General features: G+C 41.5%; 1 protein-coding gene across 4 annotated transcripts in view; it reads right to left on the reverse strand.

Annotated features, from left to right (window-relative positions):
• Window positions 1–21,661, reverse strand: part of samd4b (sterile alpha motif domain containing 4B) — a 46,557-nt gene extending 24,896 nt beyond the window's left edge. The window contains exons 1-2 of one of the 4 annotated variants that reach the window (XM_088627608.1): window positions 20,963–21,661; window positions 9,407–9,945 (exon numbers count right to left, since the gene is read on the reverse strand). In XM_088627608.1, coding sequence (XP_088483734.1) covers window positions 9,407–9,602 — 196 coding nt within the window. In that variant the 5' untranslated portion in view covers window positions 9,603–9,945; window positions 20,963–21,661. Of the gene's footprint in view, window positions 1–9,406; window positions 9,946–20,008; window positions 20,029–20,126; window positions 20,556–20,962 lie in introns of those variants that run through there. The other 3 variants (XM_088627611.1, XM_088627609.1, XM_088627610.1) reach the window with 3 other exon arrangements.
• Between the last annotated feature and the right edge of the window lie 810 nt (window positions 21,662–22,471).

The following is a 22,471-nucleotide window of genomic DNA, read 5'->3' on the forward strand; positions in this document are numbered from 1 at the left end:
ATCCAATGTTGTCCTAAATGACTGATGGTGATAAATAGAATCCACCTGTGTGTAATCAAGTCTCTGTATAAATGCACCTGCTCTGTGATAGTCTCAAGGTTCTGTTGAAAGCGCAGAGAGCATCATGAAGACCAAGGAACACACCAGGCAGGTCCGTAATACTGTTGTGGAGAAGTTTAAAGCCGGATTTGGATACAAAAAGATTTCCCAAGCTTCAAACATCCCAAGGAGCACTGTGCAAGCGATCATCTTGAAATGGAAGGAGTATCAGACCACTGCAAATCTACCAAGACCTGGCCGTCCCTCTAAACTTTCAGCTCAGACAAGGAGAAGACTGATCAGAGATGCAGCCAAGAGGCCCATGATCACTCTGGATGAACTGCAGAGAACTACAGCTGAGGTGGGAGAGTCTGTCCATAGGACAACAATCAGTCTTACACTGCACAAATCTGGCCTTTATGGAAGAGTGGCAAGAAGAAAGCCATTTCTCAAAGATATCCATAAAAAGTCTCGTCTAAAGTTTGCCACAAGCCACCTGGGAGACACCCCAAACATGTGGAAGAAGGTGCTCTGGTCAGATGAAACCAAAATCGAACTTTTTGGCCACAATGCAAAACGATATGTTTGGCGTAAAAGCAACACAGCTCATCACCCTCAACACACCATCCCCACTGTCAAACATGGTGGTGGCAGCATCATGGTTTGGGCCTGCTTTTCTTCAGCAGGGACAGGGAAGATGGTTAAAATTGAGGGGAAGATGGATGCAGCCAAATACAGGACCATTCTGGATGAAAACCTGTTGGAGTCTGCAAAAGACCTGAAACTGGGACGGAGATTTATCTTCCAACAAGACAATGATCCCAAACATACAGCAAAATCTACAAAGGAATGGTTCACAAATAAACGTATCCAGGTGTTTGAATGGCCAAGTCAAAGTCCAGACCTGAATCCAATCGAGAATCTGTGGAAAGAGCTGAAAACTGCTGTTCACAAACGCTCTCCATCCAACCTCACTGAGCTCGAGCTGTTTTGCAAGGAAGAATGGGCAAGAATTTCAGTCTCTCGATGTGCAAAACTGATAGAGACATACCCCAAGCGACTTGCAGCTGTAATCGCAGCAAAAGGTGGCTCTACAAAGTATTAACGCAAGGGGGCCGAATAATTTTGCACGCCCCACTTTTCATTTTTTTATTAGTTAAAAAAGTTTCAAAAATCCAATAGATTTCGTTCCACTTCACAATTGTGTCCCACTTGTTGGTGATTCTTCACATAAAATAAAAAATTTATATCTTTATGTTTGAAGCCTGAAATGTGGCAAAAGGTTGAAAAGTTCAAGGGGGCCGAATACTTTCGCAAGGCACTGTATATTATCAATTTACACATCACAGAATCACACACAAGAAGCAAGATAAACCAAGAGAGACAAAATCAATTGCACAATCTTTAAGAAGCATAATGCAGCATATCACTATTTTCAGGATAAAACCACTCTCCAAACTTTCAATGAGCTTCATTCAAGTCATTGAAATATTTATGAAGTATGCCTGACACAAATAACTCACAAAAGCCCTCTTAGCACGGTTAACATTTTTAACCACCATAGCTTAATTTTACCACCACCGATTACAAATCTGTGGCCTATAAACTAGACACAGATCAATGAAAGCTGTGCTTTCGGGTGGCTGCAGCAGTAGAAGCCGAAGTCAGCCTGCCACTTAGCTACAGCCTGAATGGTTTCCAGGGCTTTCGGCATGATAAGACATTAGTCACACCTGAGCTCAATCAGACAATACGCTTTGGTCACAGGTGTGTCTGGGTTTGTGCAGCACAGGATGAATCAGCTTTCAAAGTGGACTAATGTCACTACTATAACTTGATAAGTTGAAAATTATAAAATCACCTTTGCACTAATTAGAATTATTGAGCTGCATACCTCACAATAAACTTATCATTTCCCCCACCTAACAATCCATTCATAATATTTTGACAACAAAATATACAGAATGTACCAAAGAAAAAACACAGAAACATGAACAAAACATTTTACTCCTTTTAAAAGGCCAGCAGCCATATTACTCTGCAACTCACAACCCACTGAAGCTAAGCAGGTGTGAGCCTGGTCAGTAGCTGGATGTGAGACCTCCTGGGAAAAAGGTTGCTGCTGGAAGAGGTGTTAGTGGGGCCAGCAGGGGGCGCTCACCATGCGGTCCATGTGGGTCCTAATGCCCCAGTATAGTGATGGGGACACTAGACTGTAAACAGCCGCCATCCTTTGGATGAGACGTACAACCGAAGTCCTGACTCTCTGTGGTCATTAAAAATCCCAGGGCGTTTCTCGATAACAGAAAGGGTGTTACCCCGGCATCCTGGCCAAATTTCCTATTGGCCCTTACCAATCATGGCCTCCTAATAATCCCCCTCTATGAATTGGCTTCATTACACTGCTCTCCTCCCCACTGAGAGCTGGTGTGTGGTGAGCGTTCTGGCGCACTATGGCTGCCGTCGCATCATCCAGGTGGGGCTGCACACTGGTGGTGGTGGAGGGGATCCCCATTACCTGTAAAGTGCTTTGAATGGAGTGTCCAGAAAAGCGCTATATAAGTGTAAGCAATTAATTATTATTTTAACTTTCTGTAAAAATGGTACATCCTATACCGGAATATGTGCACATGCACCAATCAGGGTGACACCACAAAGCCAAGCTGAGAACAGGATTCGAGTTTGGACCCCTGGGGCCACCCGGAAGTCAGGCTGCCCGGGACGCACAGTGACCACAACATGGGAAAAAAAGAAGACAGCCAAACAGACAGACAGAGCGTACAGAGCGTAACAGTTAAGTACAAATAAACAGAAAACGTAACGTTAACTGTGAGTGTCTGCGTCTGATTTTCTACAAATAACAGGAACGGATTTCGAAGTAAAATGTGGTTATGTTCTTGCGTGTATGGAATGAGAGACTGCTAGCCAAGCCCCAAGCCTGCACCCTCGCGAGCTAGCTAGCTGACAGGAAAAGGTATGAACGCGTGTCATTTAAATGGGATAACGTGTGTGGTGTACTGTACTGTCGGCGGACGGTGACAGAGATCCCTCTGTCACGGGCTAAAAGTAACTGTAATTAACCCATTACCTGAAGAAGAGCTTTGGCCACCTTGTGTGAGCCTGAACTCACAACAAACTAGACCAACTGTGTAAAATACTCATTTACAGCAGTCATGGGGAAACAAAAACTAAGAATATAGGAGGAGCACTCTAGAGATGTTTCCCTTACTTTGCTTACAGTTGGAAACATAGGCGGGATGCATATGAGGCGATTCATAAGAGGCTTTTAGGTAAAACAGATATGCACTTAAATATTCATATAAACGCCGGGAAGACATTTTCAATATCAATACTTTTTTAATAAGGCTCTCTTCTTGTTGTAATATTCTGAATTAGTTTAATAAACAAGATGAGTATATATCTTTGCTTAGTGATTTTTTTACATCGTGTAAAGTTTACTTTACTATACCACAGTGGTTACTAAATGTATTAAATTGATTGCCAAAAATGCAACTAAAATAATTAGTATTAAAATAATGATAGATCCAAATAACGACATTAAGTTAGCCTTATGTGATCAAACTGTTCAGCTTGAAGTTATCTATAGCGACTACATTAGAGCTAAAACCAGGCATTACATTTCATAACTTTACATGACTGATACCATAAAATATTAATAAAACACAACCAAAATGTTTTTTTACTTTTCATCCTGGAATTAACCTTTACTTGTTCCACTGCAGCTCATGTCGATGCAGCTTCCCCCTCGAACTTCATAAAATATAACATACTATCCGTTTTTCCCCCCAAAAAATTAAGAGCACAAAATAGGGGTTTTAGCAGGTGTTAAAGATTTGGAGTACTGTGAAGGAGGAAATTTGTTGAATAAAAAAATTAATATATAGATATATCGATGTTCCCAATTTTTAGAAATCAGGGATTTAGTATGATCTATAAAACATAATTGGACTAGGGAAACCCTGAACCGAAGAGCAGGCAGAGCGAGAGCATGCTGTGGCAGTTTTGGAAGGGAGCTGGGTTCAGCTCTTAAACAGAGAGATAGTGAAGAGTAGAAACCAATCTGGTGTATACTCTATGATTCCTGAAGCAGGCAGTGGAATGCAAGAGAGGGAGAGCAAGCAATGCTGTAGAGTGTAGCAACATGTGCTTGGAATGCTAAGTAACAAAAGATTCCCAGCTCCAGAGAGAGGCCTTTGCCTACAGAATGCCTCCAGTTAGTACCACTAAATAAGCGGGAAAGCTTGGTTATCGGATTTCACACAGTGAGGTGGAAGGGGGAGTGGGTAGTCAAGACACTACTGCAGGCTTTAGATCAGGATGCCACTGAGAATCCCGTGGTTACCACTCAACACTACAACAGTCTGTGGAATGAGATTATGCATCAGCATGTGGCACAGCCTTTTACAAAAGATTAAAAAATCGATCATTTTTATTCATGTGCTCTGATCATATTAAATGAAATCATATTTGCATTTAAGGTGCAAAGACCACAAGGCAAAAGAGTGATGCCGCATTCATGTGCCATTACTCTAGTTAAGAAAATCAATGGTATCATTCAGCCGTCAGCTATTTTAGGGCGGTCTGGTTTAATTTTAAATGGGTAAGATACTTTCCGAAAACTCAAAGGTACAAGGAGATGACTGCACTGGAAACAGATCTCAGATATGGAAGGATCTCTTGTTCCTTGAGTTTTTGCTTATTTCCTCCTGCCCCCCTTTCCATTCGCGTCAATGTTAGACATGCTGATAATGAAGACAGAGGTCTGCAGACGTAGCTCACAGGAGTTGGTTATATGGGATGAGCAGAGCCTAGAGCCCCTGTTGCTGAGTGAGAGGCAGGTTACAGGGCAGCCTGAATATGGAGCCGGCCAGGAAACACCAGAGGGATGATATCATTGTTACAACTAACTCACTTCCCCATTGGAAACGTATGCTGGAATGCCAGTGGCAGAATTCCACCTCATGTTCAGTGGATCAGCATTTGGTTCAACTTAATCCCTTTACTGTAATAAATGAAAAATCCCCCAAAAGTAATGATCCGGTTGCTCCCAAAAGAGCAAAGACCTCTATCTTCTAGGTATTACAAATAAAACAGTGTGAAACCTAACTGGTTTTATAAACTGCATTTAAAAATTTAACCAGCAATCTCCCACACACATACCTCAATATGCAACACACATAGTTGGTTAGACTGTATCGGGAGGCAATGTTATTAGTTGACTTGAAAATGCCACAATACAAAATAGATTTGCTGCTTTACGTCTACTGAGTTTTAAATCATAGTGACTTAAACAACAACATTCAATGGCCTGTCCCATAAACACTGATAAATTCAGTTTAGCTTTTCTATCTTGTGTTTTATAGCACAGACAACTTGTCATCTGAGATGTAGAGCTCTATCTGGTTCTGATGATATAATTGATTTTAAAAGCTGAGATTTATAAGCAATTAACGTTATGAATGCAATGATATTAATAAGCAATGATGGCCCCTTAGGGAAGACTGATGCGAATATACTGTAGCTTAATCGGCTAAATCAAACGTACTGCATTACATGGTTGCTTGGCAGTTAGGTAAAAATTGCTATTTTCACCCATGTGTAATACAGTAGTATATAGGATAGAAATGTTTTACCCTTTTTAATAAGTGTACAAATGTGACAATAACACCATCTTTTTAGTGGCACTTTGGGTGGGAGCTGTATACTGTTGCCTGATGTACTAGTTCTTGACAGTGAATAGGGGTGGATAGTTAGAGCGAACACAGAGGAAGAGCTGGCCCTGACAGTGAGAAACAGACAGAGGGGGGCACACCACAGATCTGAAACTGGATAGAAGACTGGGTGAGGTTCCTACATTAGAGGGAATCTTTCATAATTATTCTTCATAATTCCTTCTTGAGCAGAATCCAGCTGCTATAAAATACCAAACACCAAAATTGAGCCTCCACTAAAAAATAAGAAGACAAAGATAAGCACTTTAAAAAAACTGCTCACGCTAGAGTACACTGCTGCAGTAACACTGGGAGCTGTGAATATACTACTCTGCCCCCACCATAACCTTCGTTCTCGCTGTCCCCCCCCCTCCTCTCCCTTGGTATGTGCTATAGTGAAAGCAGGAAGGCCCCAGGGCCTTCCCAGGCATGGCCTGTTCTCAGACTCTCCGTTTCCTATTTGCTCGGTGCAGTCTGAATTCCTGAACGGCAGGCAGGGCCGCATCCCCACATTCCACTGCCCACACAAACCGTTCCTGCAGGAGAAGCCTTCGATTCGATGACTCAGGATTTGTGCGGACGTGTGTGAGACCAGCTGGCAGGGTCCAGGCATTGAGAAGCCATTGTTCAGAGCGCCATTGTGGTGGATGGGACATGAACCTTGAGACCTGGGATGTCTCTGAGCAAGATGCCCAAATCCACTGTAACATCTAATATCAGACAAAGCCAGAGTTTCCGTTCTCAAGCAATGACCTCATTCAATTATCTCCCCTTTTTTCTTTTTCCTCTTCCTTGAGCTCCGATAAAATAAACCAAACATGCAAATGATAAGCAATAGGCCCGATAACTTGTTTTCTTTGTCATTTTCATAAGATACTCACTTCTTGTCAAATTACAGGACAGCATTTCAGACCCAATTCGATTGGGTGAAAATAACTCAGGAACCAGTTTTAATTAGTGCAGAATATTAAAGCAACTGATTTCCACAGATAAATTAATACCAACAACAGACAGCACTAGTAATGTGTACATCCAAATGTACATATCTTTAATATTAAGCAATGTTTCTATGAAATTTAAAGCAATCTTATTCAAAACACAAATATCCAGAAAAAGAATGTGGATCTAAGGGCTTCTCTATATTCTCTTTTCAATTTCTTTCAGCTTCTTTGATTTTTTTTATATTAAAAATTTCAAGAAACCGTGACAAGACCACCCCTCAGCTTTTACACTTCCAATGTAAATGTTTTCATTTTATTATCAAAGCCTTTTATTCTGGTTATAAAAAGAGTTGCAAAAAAGAAAACGCCTCAATCCTAGACTGTGTTGTACATGCCAAATTGCTTTGTTGGGAGGTCCAGTTCCACTTGTTATTTAAGACAGCATTCTTGAATTCCAGCTCTTGGAAGTGTGCCTGGGGCCCTCACTCTAGCTCACTGGCTTGGTATGCGACAGATTTCTGCTCTACAGCCTTCACAGAGAACACATTTTACTCCTGGCTGCGCCATCCTGCTGGGGTCCGACTTCCTACGCAGCAAAAAAGCAGCACAGACACTTTCCAATGACAAACCCCAACCTGCTTCCTCTCGAATACAGTTTTGCCCAGCCAAAGTGGATTTGTGCACAGCCTTCAAATCCTGACTTACATAAATTAAATGACAAGATAACAGGACCCCTTTCTGCTGTACTACAGTAGATTGTATGAGACATACCAGAGATATTGCTTTTAGATTTGTTACATAAAGAGTGATACATGATAATTCCTGTGAGCACAGCAGTTTTGTGCCCAAACAGATGTGTTATGCTGGTGAAGGCAAGGTGTTAGTACATCGATGACATTGGGTTTTTTATGAGAAATCTTTAGAACATGAAAACCATTTTAAATAATATACCATTTTACCCATCTTTCTTTTATTCCTCAGTCATTTAATCCAAAAGAGTGATATAAACACATCATGGACAGTGTGGCTTTTGATAAAGTAAATGATTCAGCATTGCTCAAATACGTCAGAATCATTGTCGATCAATGGTACTGTTTTTAACTGGTTCCACTTATATCTGACTGGCAGGCATTTTGTTTCCCTTGGTATTCATACATTCCCCATGGCTCCAGTCAATCATAGTGTACCACAGGGTTCAGTCTTGGGGCCCATTGCTTTTTATAATTTATATGCTTCCTCTCAGGTTATACACAGTCTTTAGTTTCATCGTTATACAGACTCAGATTTATGTTTAATCCTCTCCCCTCTCTGATCTCCCACCTCCTTCACTTATCTCTTTTCTGCATGACATCAAATTCTGGTTGACATCCAATTCCATGAAGTTAAATTGTGACAAAACTAATTTTCCTGATGGGCAGCAAATATCAGCTGGAAACGCTGAAGAGCTTCACAGTAATGGTGGATGGCTTCCCCATTCACACATCAGCCATGAATCTCCTTAACACTCTACTCAGTGCAATGTGAAGACATTTAAGAAAAAAAGTCCTTCAATGGTCACAAAGAAAATTCTGTGACACCCTGACAAAGACAGAAAAACTCACAGTTGGTTTAAGAAGTAGTCTTGGTGAAAGTTTTTCTGGAACACAGTTTCTTGTTTGGCTCTTGTTGTCATAGGATAAGCATTGTATCAGTATCCCAAGATAGTATTGAAACAATGAACAGGTGAATTAAATTCCTCTGAATACATCCCTTTCTTGTCTTTATAAAACCAGAGACACATCTTCAAATGACAAAATCAAGTTTTTGCCCCTGATCTTTAAGAGCAAATCCAATGACGGGGTAAAGGTGAACTTGCAGTACCAATCAATAGCCAGTTAAACTAGGTCCCATTTTTCATCTAAAAACAAGAATAGTTAGCATTTCAAGTTCTCATGAACTGTTAATTTGTGGAGATATTTGTGCATTTCCTTATCACTCAATTATTTGTTTGTACTTTAGAACTGACTTTTAATAGAGCAAAATCCTGAAATTGTTCCTGCACAGCAGGTTATTGTGACCTCACAAGACCTTGCAGGGGACAGATACCATCCTCGCCCAAAAACCTGATACCTGTCTTGACGCTTCTCAACTTTAAATCTTTCAAAACACAGCATTTCAGTTTCCTGCCATTGGAAAATGAAGGACAAAATGCAGGGAATCGGAAACTGTGACATACTTAAACCGGAGTCGAAATATCCTGGCTCAGTGCGAGTAAGTTCCTTATTGAAGTTCCTTAGAGACAACCATGTCCTGAACAACATACCATTACGTCGGAGACTGTGCATGTTATAATTCAGATTGGTCCAGAAGTACACTGCTGACTGGTGACTTCCAAGCGTCAAACACAGTATAAAACAATTCAGCAAAATTACAATGTCAGGATGCTTCCCATGAGTTTTTACATCACACTGGACAATGTAAAAGTTATACATCTATAAAAGATGACTGTGGCCCACAATGATGAAAGAAGACTAAGAACACTAAAAACCCACTGAGAATCATGACAACAAATGTGGGAAACAAAGTCATAGGGAACTTGTGAAATAAACGTATGAAAACTGCAAAAATGATGCTACACAAATGCCTTTACAAAGGTGCTATACTCCACAAGGGAGAAGATGTCAAGGACACCAAGAGGAGAGGGCACAGACTCACCGGGGTTGTTGGCCTCGGCCTCCAGGATGTGGATCTCCGTGCAGTCGGCCAGCGAGTGCTCCAGGCAGATCTGCAGGAATCGGGCCTGGGTGCGGGTCACTCTCTTGAGCAGTGAAAGGAGCGCCACCGTCTGCTCACACTCATTCCAGCCCCTGAACCAGTCCGTCAGGATGCCCACCTGGTCTCGGAACATCATGGTGTCCCCACGCCGGCACGCGCTCTCACACTCGACACGCGCCCGCGCTCTCGCCAGCGGCAGCACCGGCAGCCTTTCCCAACTCTGTAACAACTCTCAGTTCCCCGCTTTAGCCAGGAGGCCCTCACATGTTTTTGGAGGGGTGTGTGGGAGTGTGGGGAGGGGTTGGGTGGGCAACTGCCTGTTATTCCAGCCTGTGAATCTTGTTACAGGAAGCAACCCGTCTCTAGAACATCCCAGTGAAGTGCCACTCCTCTGGTGCTTCTGTCTGTCAGCCACTTCTCCAAGGTTTGTGCTCCCAGTCAGCGTTTCCTCTCCTCAGTGTAAGATATGATGTTGCTTCCTGTTAAAATAAAAAAGGCACAAAGATCAGAACCTAGTAAACACTGTCCAGGGTCATATGGCAAAATGTACACATAGGCACAAAACATATACATAGTCGCCTTGTTTTTAAGGACACTTCTGCAGAGCACAGGTGACAATGTCTGTCACAACACTGGTGACAAGTGAAAGGAGAAAGAACATGTATATATTGGGAGTTGTGTGCTGAGGAGGGAGGCAACTGCCTTTTTGATTTGAGATCTTTCAATTACGTTTTTGATTCACAGAACAACACAATTAATTTTTTACATTCACAATTTTAAAGGATCCAGGAGTTCATACTGTATGATGCTGATATCTGCACACAGTCACTGCAACTGTTGAAACTATTAGTGTTCCTCGCATTCCAGGAGTCTGCTTTAAGACACAGTATTTGTAAATTAAATCACATAGACAAAGCACAGTTTTGAATTCAGAAGCTGAAGAGTGATCCATAGGAAGAATCTATTCATTCCATCACATGTGCCTAACACTTTATATTGAAAGATATATATACTATGTCAGATACAATAGATTTTCTCACATTGGGCAGCTACTCATATAATTAAGGCTCACAGATTTTTGTATGACATACATCTAAAGAATAATCACTACCATAACACAAATAAAATACTCAGTAGGTCTAAAATGAGAATGAATTTACACGATATACCATACCAAACAACGCGTTGAACCTAAAAAGTAAAATATAGCTATCCACCTTTATTCTACACCAAATGAGAATTCAAAGGCAAAAAGGCAGGGAAAAACCCACATTGCACTGAAAAAGGCATATAGAAGTATATGCACCTCAATCTGAAAAAATCTAATTTAACACAAAATATAGACAAAGTAAAAGAAAGACATGCAGTGAACATGCTGCATTTATTCCATTCAAGATCATTAACTGAGGGTCTGTATCTTAGTACAAGCCAAAGAAAATGTCAGTGGGTGATACACAAGTAACCAGAGAGCTTATTTAAAAAGATTCCCACACACAATCAGCTTGAAGACAACAGCAGCTTAGATTGTGAATCTCTAACAAAAAAGCCTACACAAATGCGCAGCAGTACATTTTGCTTGGTTTTGCACTTTCCTAGGTACTGTGACAGCCCTGTAGCTATGCACAGTGTGCAGTGTATTCATTGCTGCACAATATTTAGCTACCACTGCAACAGTCTGCGATACTCATGAGTGAGGAATGCACATTTTATGTTTGAGAAAGTAAGCCACAGCACACAGTTTTAGTTTTGGAAAACAATGTAGAGGCTCCTTTCTCTCCCTCTGTCCTGGGCGCTGGCTACTGCATTGTGCTGCCATAGCAACAAGTGCTGCCCTGTGGGAACAGCTGGAACGAGGCAGTCTGCTGTAGAAGAACAGGCCTCTGGAGCCTCAGACACAGGGCCCCACCTCCCATTCTTACAGCACAGTCCTGCAGAACAAAGGAGCTGGCTGAGCCCTGACTGATGACATGCTGCACCTCTTCATTTTGTCATGAAAATGGGGCTCCAGTAAGTTATCTGTGCATCAGGGGAACAACTATTTAAAGCAGATTCTTTAAAGTGAAAAACTGAAAATGTGGAGGCAGGGTCCTGAAATCCTCAAAGGGGAAAAAAAAAGTCATCCCATTTGAAACAAGTTGCCTACAGTACATACATCCATGTGATACAGGCCCAGTACAAAAGGCTTTAGCACAGTTTTAAAAAAATAAAAAATAAGGATCCTGGCACACATTATGTGATGAAAGCCTTCCTGTGTGGCAGACAAATTAGATGAAAGACTGCCAGTCTGTATTTGTTCAATGCATGTGACTTCTTGCTGAATTCAAACCAACAGACACTCAGCAGCAGTCAACAACAGAAAAGAGCCAGGTATCAGTGGCACAAATGAAGTTCAGCAAGTTAAACGCTAGTATATTGCACATTATTCTGGTGCAAATTTCATAAAATCAGGAAAAACTGACACTAATGCAGGCTTCCAGCATCCAGCTGGTGCTCATCAGAAAATAAAATCTGTTGTGGTGATAGGCAGACTGTTGTATCAAACAACAGAGAGTAGCTAGACACGGAGCTGCGTTTCTTTTTAAACCAACAGTGAGTAAGACTGGGCACAACCTGCTAAAAGACAGGAGGGAAGAGCCACACTAATGTTTCTTTTCAGGATATTTTTTAACAGGTGGTATGAGGCATGCCATTTTCATAAGCAATGATCAGACCATGGATGTAAAGATTAACCAATTTTCGAAAAAATAATCAGTGCAGATAAACTGCAGATTTAAATTGGCGATTTTCAATAATGCTTCAACTAAACCGACCAAACACTTTACATTTAGGGACTCTTTCAGAACCGAATGTTGTAGCTGCCTGCCATGACTGTCCTCTAGGTTTTTCAGAATCCAGTGATCCCATCCCAGAAGAAGAGGCATTGGTGTTTAAAGTGCTGTGTTAGGAAAACCAGGATATCCCCCACCCCAGCCCCCATTAACAGAAAGACAAACTCAACTGAGGATGTCCTCAAAAAGAAAAGACTTCCACTTCCGCAAACTGACAAAGCTCAGCTATTTGGTAACCTGCAGACTGCCCTACTTTGATCAGAGCACAGAGGACAGACTCTCTTTTTAAGGGCCTCCCAATGGACTTCAGTCACTCTAGAACCTTTCATTTTCTAAACCTCTTTATAAACTGGCCTTGCTTTGTCTTTCCTCCACCATAAAACAGATGACTTATCCCAAAGACCAGAGATTTGCAAGAACTAATCATGTTTCTTTCATGTCTCTCTTAGCAGCTACAAACCCTGCAGCCACACACAGGGAAGAATGAAGAATGAGTTAGTTGAAGGAGTCTTCAAGAAAGAGTGCATGAAGACTCCCTCAACTAACCCACCTTCAAGCCATTCATCTAACATGTTGCAGGCAACAGCCCCTCAATCAAGGAGTTCAGTGGCATATGGCGTCCCTTGCATGCATGCAAGGATATGGTAGGCTATGAAGGTTGCCGAGTATAGCTGAGAACTCTGGCCGACCAATCCAACCCTACCCTTGGAGGGGCTCAGCTTGGGGAATCCTGGTCACAGCAGGTTAGTGACATGACCCAGGCTTGAACCCACAATCACAGAGAACGTGAGCTCAGGCTTTTACCGGCCTTGTGTGTCTTTATTTTTCACTATCACAAACATCATCAGGAGAAGGACTGATCTGGCAATTCTGCAGTCTGTGCAATATCATCATCAGATGGGGCATTTTATAAAATCCACAAACAGCACAGTCAGTTCCTTGAGGCTAAGACAATTATTTGTCTTATTTCAGATAATTTGCACCTTGCCAGCAAAGGCAACCAAGTGAGTAGGGATTATTTCTACTGTACATCAGTACACGTGGTAAACAGGTAAATAAAACAGACTTTGTGGAAATTAGTGAATAAAAGCAGCAAGGGATAGTTGAAGATTGCTACACTTTTCAGACTGTTGGCTCCCAAGAGTTTTTTCCTTTTGCATCAGGTTTCAATACCATTGCCTCATGGATGCCATGTGCTGTGCAGACAGGCTAAAGGAATTCAACAATTGCATCACACTGATGCATTCAGTAGTTGAGAGAACAGTCACAAGGGCTGTCTGTGCCTCATGACATGCAGCCACAGGGCACTGCAATAATTGAAGAGGAATCCAATACCAGGCCAGTACTGCAGGGTACGTCACTAATGAAGAGGAAGGACTGAATGATGGAGAAAGTCACGGGCCATCGGACTGCTGTAAATATTGAACAGAGCCAGGCAGTACTAACCACTGCTGGGGACACATTTTCTCCAAAGGAAGAGGAGTATAACTTATATGCACAAATAATTGACTGACGTCACATCTATTCATAAACTGCACCGTGATCTGAAAAGCTTAATGAAAACTGCCCTTTGTACACTAAGTTCATGCCATATTCATAAGAAAGATTTAGTTAATTTTGTGAATTTGGTTTTGTTGCAAATGGATTATGGGTGAAATTTCTGATCATTTTGACTACAAAATAAAAAAAAACGTCACAGAGTTCACAGGGTTCAACTTCAGCAATAGAGAGTGAGACTACTGATGCACTGAACTGAACTCTTACAAAGAAAAACTGCTGCCAAACAGAGAAAAAAGGCAAGAGAGCCTTGAAAAAGATGTGGTCAGCTGGTCCCACACACAACTGAAAGAATCTTTAGGATAGGAGGCAGAGAGGGACAAGTGGTGACAGAGAGACCTTGACCAGCCCCTGACACAGCACAAATGCAGGACTCTTCTAGATGAAGCTAAGCATTCTAACACAACAGTTAACTTCCTCTCCTAATCCTTATCAATACTGACGGGTCTACACCAGCAAAGGAACACCGCAGTCATCAGTGGGGTGGGGCCAAATGCAGAACTGGTCCCAGGTATTGAGTAAGAAGAACGGGAGGAAGACTGCCTCTCAGCTACTGAAACGTTCTTAGCACACACAAGAGTGAAATTATTATATTATGTCACTATGTAAGATCATTGTAAAGCGGCAAAAATCCATTAGTGATAAGACTTGATTTGAATCATGAAAGAGGCAATTATTTTAACTGCTGATTAATAAAAACACTAAAATAACTTTTTTAAATTAGACAATTCATTAAAGAGAAAGTTATATAGTAACAACATTCATTTCTGTTTAACAAATATACTCTCTTAACCATCGTTTCCTGGTGCTCTGAGCTGGCTTTGATATAATCTATTAAATTATGTGTGATTCATTTGGGTCTTTCTTAGTCTCAAAATGAAACTCAATTACATTAGCCAGCAGTTCACATGAATGTGAGAAATGCTGATAAAATGTCAGAAATAATTTAGTCTGATGCAACAAATAAGATCAAAGACAGGCTGCCTTAACTATCAAGTATCTAAAGAATGAAACACAACAATGAAGAAAACCTTCTCCTTTAACAAGTGTATTGGCTTCAATGTACTAAGAAAATGTTACTTCAGCAGGGCATTCACTGAAAGGGCCAGCTAATGCTTCAGGTCAGTGATTACAAAAGAGTCTGCAGGCATTTCCGCAGTTCTGGAAGAAAATACTGTCTCTGGTGTGATGATTAACATTATGTACTTTCCTCTTACTTTCTGATTTGCAATGTAAAGCTCTACGACTAAGTACTTCCTCTTGGTCCTGTAAGGATGCCCCATCAGCCTGTGACAGTGATGATCCATCTCATCTTAAGTAGCCTTGGTTCTATTATAACACAAAATGAAACTACAGGGAGAGCCCCAGATGAAATAAGTAAAAAAGCAAACAACAAATGAGAACAGAAAGGGAAAAGTCAACCAAATCTGACAAAGAAAAACAGCCATTCAGACTACGTACTATTTCAGAAAAACAATCCAATTGAAAGAGTTGCTTAGCACAGACGTCTGATTAAATCACGCCACGAGGTTGTGATGCACTGCGGTAATACTTAACACTGGGATTCAGAGGACATTATTCATTACACACCTGAGCGCAGACCAAATAACTTAATCCTGAAGGATTTTTTGAACAATCTTCCTGTACAGATCTATGTTTTGCGGGTCTTTGCAATTTACATTTGGTGCTTTAAAACAGAAGTGTTTTTCTCCTCCAATTTGACAAAGGTGGGATTCCATCTATAAAGGGGGTGCCAATTGCCAACAATTTGTATAACATCACCAAATAAATAAAAAAATTAGCGATCAATAATCAGAGCCAAACTACAGACAAGAAACTCAGCTCCATCCTCCGCACTCCATTCTCCCCACTCCTAAACTCCCTGAAAAGTTGCTACCCTGATTATCTGTGGAATGCCAATCCCAAACTGCTCGGGGGACAGGACCACCCACAAGAAGACCTGGAGAGAAATCATGGACTCATCATAAGCCAGGTTCAAAACAAAACAGTCCCATGTGGGTCCATTAACTTGCAGCCTCCTGCACAGCCATATGATTGCCTGTGATGCTGCACTGACACACAGGTGTGGCTCCCTGAAGCTGTAGAGCATGCCAGCTGTTCAGAGAAGATTGCTGAGCTGGGTCAGGGACGCTCAAGTCTGGAACTTGGCCATCAAAATTAACATGTCTGGGCAAATTTGAATTCAACTGCTGCATACCTGACCAATCTCATGTTGTCACAGAATACAAGAATATTCAGAAAAAAAATTAAATACATACACAAGTTATATAGAGCAATTCACTACAAAGATAAAAGCAACAGGTAACAAACATTTGAAGTCTAATCAATGATTGAAGTGGCTTACTCCCCTGGAGGCCAAAGAAAGACCAGGTTTATATGCACTCTATTGGGACTACCCCAGACGTGGAACCAGGTATTAGTAATTTCCCCAATGTGCTCTCAGCCACCACACAGTCTTGGAGATGTAACAGTGCAGTGAGAGGGACATGGAAACTAAAATCACAAAATTCTCTGCAAAGTGTTTGCATCTCAAAATTTTGGGACACAAGCCTGGATCACATCTTTTAAAGAACACCTTCAAATAAAACATTTTACCAAACTTGTTTTGTCAGGTTATTTTTTTTTATTAAACTGCCCCCTAATAACAACAGATTAAAGCTAAGGATAGTTAAAAACATCACTGTCTAATCATCTACTAAAATGCTCTCTGACTGCAGATCAACTAACTAAAAAAGGGATGGAATTCATGATGTTGGATTTGCTTGCTAAAACACTGAAACAAATGAATTACAAGAAGACACCCATCCCATCTGCACTGCACCACCACTGAGGCAAACCCAAGCATACTTTAAGAGCAACTTCTGTATTCATCAATCACAGAATACATAGGCCTGGAAATTCACAACAGGATGCTGAAACGAAGCTTCTTCGAAGACATCTGCTAACAACATGTGGGGTCTTTTCAGTATTTCATTGTGCACATCTGCACTGAAACCTAGAAATGTTCAGGCTTGTGTCTAATGCACATTACATGAGACATGAGTCTGACTCATTCCAACCCGTTTATTAAGTATGCTGTCTCACCACTGCCATAGCCCTCCATGCCCTTGCTCAGGACTGTCCAGCTGATGGCGAGATCATTCCAGTGGAAAACAAAGAAATCACAGGAGTTAACGTTTTAAAAATGCACCTAAATTATCTTATTCAGAAGAAAGACTAACTTAATTTAACTAGGAAGTGTAAACTTACTACTTTATTTAACAGATTTATTTAAAATTACAATTTAACAGGCATCAAAGATTCTTCTCTACTTGCAGCAAACTGCTCATAAGAATCCAAACGTGTACATCTGATTTCATTCAGCTTCAGGTTTTTATCCACCATAATACGGAAATTACCTTCATGTAACCATGGACCTGAAGCACTCTGGTTTACAGTCCTTGATGTCTAGAACATTATCCCACTGGATGAATGGTCAGCAAATTGGAAAAAGGAAATTTATTTTCGTGAACACAGATGCACAGAAGTCTTCTATCCTTTAATGAACATCTCCTATCTGGGTATAAACACTAATCTGAGGAGACCATATTCAGTATAACCAATAAAAACATGACTTCAGAAACTCAGACTGGCACAAAATAAAACAACTCTAAAACTTTTCTGACTGGCTGATTCTCTCCATTAAGGGGTGACCCTATATTAAGTGTGTGGTAAATGCATCTCCTTTATTCAGGGCAGCTTATCTTATTATGATCCAAGATTAACTCCATCCGTAATGCTAAGCAACTGGAACACCTGACTGCCAACACCAGCATTTTGACAATTAAATCATTATCATCCCAGAGGAAGACTTAACTTCACACACCTGTTGACTTGACATTAATACAGTATGAACATGAAAGCACTGTAAAAGAGCAATTCAAACAGTGCAAATTAGATTAAATTAATTTTCTCTTTGCTTCATTTTTTTTTATTTAAAAGCACAGGTATAACATCCAAAATTAAAAATTAATTCCACTCTTTTGCTCAAAGTTCTACAAGACATGACAGTGCAAAGCATTTTTATCTAATATAAACAAATATAAAGTGTAAGTGTGATGTTTATCTTTGATAAATAAACTTCACCTTAGTTGTGCACAAAAACAGGGTAACATTAAAAATGAATGCATGAATGTCTAAACTTAGGGCCCTTGAAATCTGTCTTTGCAGGAATGAGTGTAACAATAGTTGCAATCATTCTATTGGAGACGGGTCCTGAAAGAAGTAAAGCCAGGCTACTGAAAGAAAAAAATAACTCCAGATAAATATGCTGACAACATGAGCATGCCTTAGAATGGCAATTAATAAGAACTGCTTTACAAATAAATTCCCAATTTAGCATGTCCAGTATGGACAGCTGAAAACGCCTTTAAATTTAAAAACACTTTCATACATAATCTGCAGAAACTTTAAGAAATAACTTCAAAGCCACCAAGCTGATATGATTTCTATATTCCTTACTGTGTGAAACAAACCAGCACAAATGCTTAAAACCACAGAGGTGTAGTTGTTTTATTCTCTACGAATGTCAACTACCCCATCATTCCTTAAATTTACAGCAATTTGTGCTTCTGAGGCAGAAGGAGCTATGCCTTTCCAAATGCACAACACAAAAGCAAATTGAGGGTTCCCATGACCACTTCCTGGAATATGCAGACTGTCACTCATTGTCACAACCTCTGTGTCTTTATGACACTCTGGACAAACCATGAAAAATACTCCTCATTCATTAGTTTGGACCAATGGTGGCATAATGTAAAAGAGGGCAAATCCTGGATCCTTTGACTCACCAACTGTTGAAAAGATCTTTTCCAAGTTTGAAGATGCTCCACTGACTTTCCTATTGGCAAGAATAGTGAACTCTACAAAAATATTAAATGACTTTAAAAATTCACCACCGACCGCTGCAAACATACCAACCCAAAGTCAAGTGGCAGGCCTGCTGTGTGTCCCCCAGTATCAGCAGTGCCGTTACGCAAATTGTAAGCAAGAGGCTGCCAATTTAGCATTTTGAAATCAGCATCAATCTGTACAAAAGCACAAGTAATGAGATTTTCTGGTTTTATTACTTGTTCTGTAGTTGTTTTTTCAGCTCACAAAGCAGAAAGTTGCAATGACCCATTAACAAGGTGGTTTTAAAAGCTTTTTGTTCAAGTACAAAACCTTTTTTTATTTATTTCATAAATGTTGAGCAAAACCTCCCACTCTAATTGGTTGCCTAGAACAACAAAAAAAACATTTTTTTAACATACTGTTAAGGGCAGATGTGTTTGCCATATAAGTTTAAAATTGATTTTAAAAAATTGTAAGAAATGGTGGATTTACTTTTAAAATGATTACGCAAAGTATACTGTTATTCAGAGCATTCTAACCACCAAACTGAATAATCAATAATGCTTGGGATAAATGTACAAAAGCTTGATACTGCCTCAAGTGATTTCAAACATCAGGAATAAGACTTTTTTGTATACACTTCATGATAATCCAACAAACAATGCACAAGTGGATTATGCAGACACAGCAGCTTCACTGGGTTAGGTGGAAAACCTAACTGTGCACAGTGCACCCTGTTTATCAAATTGAGATTAAAGCACCTGCAAGTGCATGCCAGGAAAACCCTATTCTGCCCTTTTGAGGAATCATGATTTGACTGGGTTAAACCTGATCTGATGAAATGTGCCTGGTGTTGATCACAAACGGACTGCTGAGATTTTTAAAGGACACCCAACACTTAAAATCAAAGTAACTAAGAAGACAAAGCAAATAACTAATACTATACAGTAATATAGAAATGCTCACCGATGAAACAGCCAAAATTAAACTACAAGTTCCTTGAGGATTAATACTATAGTTATCAGCATCAGTTGGGCACATACATTAACTGTACAACCACGGTATGCAGTGCCGCCTTCCACTCCCATTCGAGGCCCTTCGGAAAAGATAATCCATCTCACATTATCTGCTCTACCGCAGGCGAAAATCAAGCAAATGTTCAGTAGAACTGTTAAAAAAAACTCTTATTAGTAACCCACTAGTAGTGAGCGAAACACCGGTACGCTTCCTAATGCAGTTATTTAAAAAGATCGCCGTCCCATACCGCAATCCACAATCTGATTGATCAAGCGTGGTTATTTCACAGGCGCCGAGGGCTGCATACAGTAGCGCGATCAAGACTTCGCGTTTGCACACACACACACAAAAAAAGCTAGTCTTACTTTAACTTCGCCGCTGACATAAATGGGTCTTGAGAGCCCATCCTCACGCAGGGCGAAGGGAAAGGATACTGTGCATTCTTGTCCTGTTGCAAGATCGCGGTGTGAACTGTCTAGGCACCCCTCCCTTTTTTATAAACATGCAGTGTAGCACAACGGGCTAATGTCTTAGTCAGCTACCTTTCCCCCTAACTGGCTGAGTGTCTAGAATCTGCATGTCCCCTGGTCAGTGTCAGGGTTTCTCTTATCACTGATAGTTACGCTGGGAAAGGATCCCCATGCATTGTTTCCACTTATTCATCTTTCTATCCTCTTCTCAACCCCAAAGTGGCTTCCTAAAAGAGAACCCCCCTGCTCCATCCTCCTTCCCTCTCTCTTCCTGGCACATCCAACCCAAGTCCAAGCCCTCATCGATACCCCTCATCTCTGTTTAATAAGAACCATTTTGATTTTTTTTTTGAGGGGGAGGGAAGGAGGAGGAGGAGGAGGAGGAAGGCGGGGGGGAGCTGGGGGCGCCAGATACTTATCATGAGAAAGCCGCCCTCCGCAGAAAATGCAAGTGTAAAAAAAAAAAATACATACATTTCTAATACATTATCGACTCCACGCCGCTCCAGGGGCTTTCTTCGGCTAGCTACGTCTGCATATCTCCAATAAAGAACACATTTTACAACCAAAACAACACCCCCCACCACCACACACACACACAAGAAAAACAGTAATAAAACGTTTCCGACTGGACAGACGGGTCTGGTGTAAAAACGTGGAAACCCGGCGGCGGCGGCTCCGCACGCCGAGGCAGGAGGCAGGAGACGGGAGACGGAAAAGAGGGCACCGACCTCGGCGTGGCGTGGCGCGGCGTCGCGGCTCGGGCAGCGCCGGACTGGGGCTCCGCAAACGGCTGGCTGTCGAGGGGAGGGGGGGGTCTCTCGCTCTTCCAGGCCCTCTTGGAGGTTCGTGAGTCTCCTCCGTGCTTGATGGGAGGGATTGAGTTAGGACTCGGGATACTTTCACCCACCCCCCCCTTTCCCCTCCGTGCCGTTGGCGGGGTATCCTCTTTTCTCACAGTAGTGTTGATTCTCCAAGGCTTCTCCACGGTTCAAAGTTCCTCCGGCGGTTTTTCTCCGCTTTGGCCCGTATTTTCCGTGGCCGTGTCTCTCCCTCTGTGTGTGTGAATGTCCTTCTATTTCACCCGCCTCTTACACACACGCACACTCCAGCACCTCTCTCTCCGGGTGATTTGTTTATATTTTATATCGCTTCCTTTAGCAAACGTACGTTTTTTTTTTTGTCACACCAGAGGTCAGCCTCCCTCGTTTCTTTTTAATATAATTATTACCGTGAGATAATATTCTCCGGAATATGTATATACATATATTAAAAATAAATATTAAAAAACAAATTCACCACGAACAAGAAGTATTAAAAACACACAAAAGTACACAAACACACACGGAAAGCTTTAAAAAAAATCGACTCGGATTGAGACCTGACGCACGAGACGCAGACGGGCCTCCCGTGCGTAACGGCAACGGGGGATAGGCCCGCCCGGAGGGGCGGGACAAGTGCCCCCCCCCCCCACAGAGCGTTCCTATTGGTCAGTCGTGGAATGATCGACGTGAACGAGAAGCGGCTCGAAGAGATTGACAATGAAGGGCGGGCGGAGTGAAGGGTGATCCGATTGATGTGACCGAAAATGTGATGGAGGGACTTAACAGTTTGAAAGGTTTTGGTTGGTAAAACGTCACGGTGACTGACGGCAAAGTAAAAAAAAAAAACACGCTGCAGCGCGCGTGCGTGTGTGTGTGTGTGGTCACTACGGCTTACACTAAAAAGTGCCTTATCACCGCAGATGCATAGGTGATCCACATATTATTCGGGGAGGGATGAGTACATCTTACTTTGTTTGCTCCCGTGTCATATCTAAATCAAACCGGGGCAACCGTGCCTTGAACATTAATCATTAGCCCAAGCGTGAACTCCTCCAGCTCGAATGGGGTGCTGTGTCTTTAAGGGGCTGGTCTCTCGTCAGATGTTGCCCCTTTGACTGATATCTCGTCTGTTCAACTCATCGCACTCTCCAGTTTGGCTAGCTGTGTGCTTAAGAAACGTCTCGGTCTGATAAAAACTCAGATCTAATACCGTTTGACATAGCCTGATGTGGAAACATGAATTAAACATTACCACGAAGGCAGCCACGTCTTGACGGGTTGAGCTGAGCGGTACTTGAGAGTTTGAAACGGCACTGTCAAACATAACACTGCACTGCTGTAGGGTTAGGGCAGTTTACCACTATTGTGGCCATCCAATGGTTTTGGTTTTCTTCTTACCTCGTGCATCTCTCTTGC

This window comes from Lepisosteus platostomus, chromosome 4 (genome assembly GCF_059453375.1).
Source record: "Lepisosteus platostomus isolate fLepPlt1 chromosome 4, fLepPlt1.hap1, whole genome shotgun sequence".
NCBI lineage: Eukaryota > Metazoa > Chordata > Actinopteri > Semionotiformes > Lepisosteidae > Lepisosteus > Lepisosteus platostomus.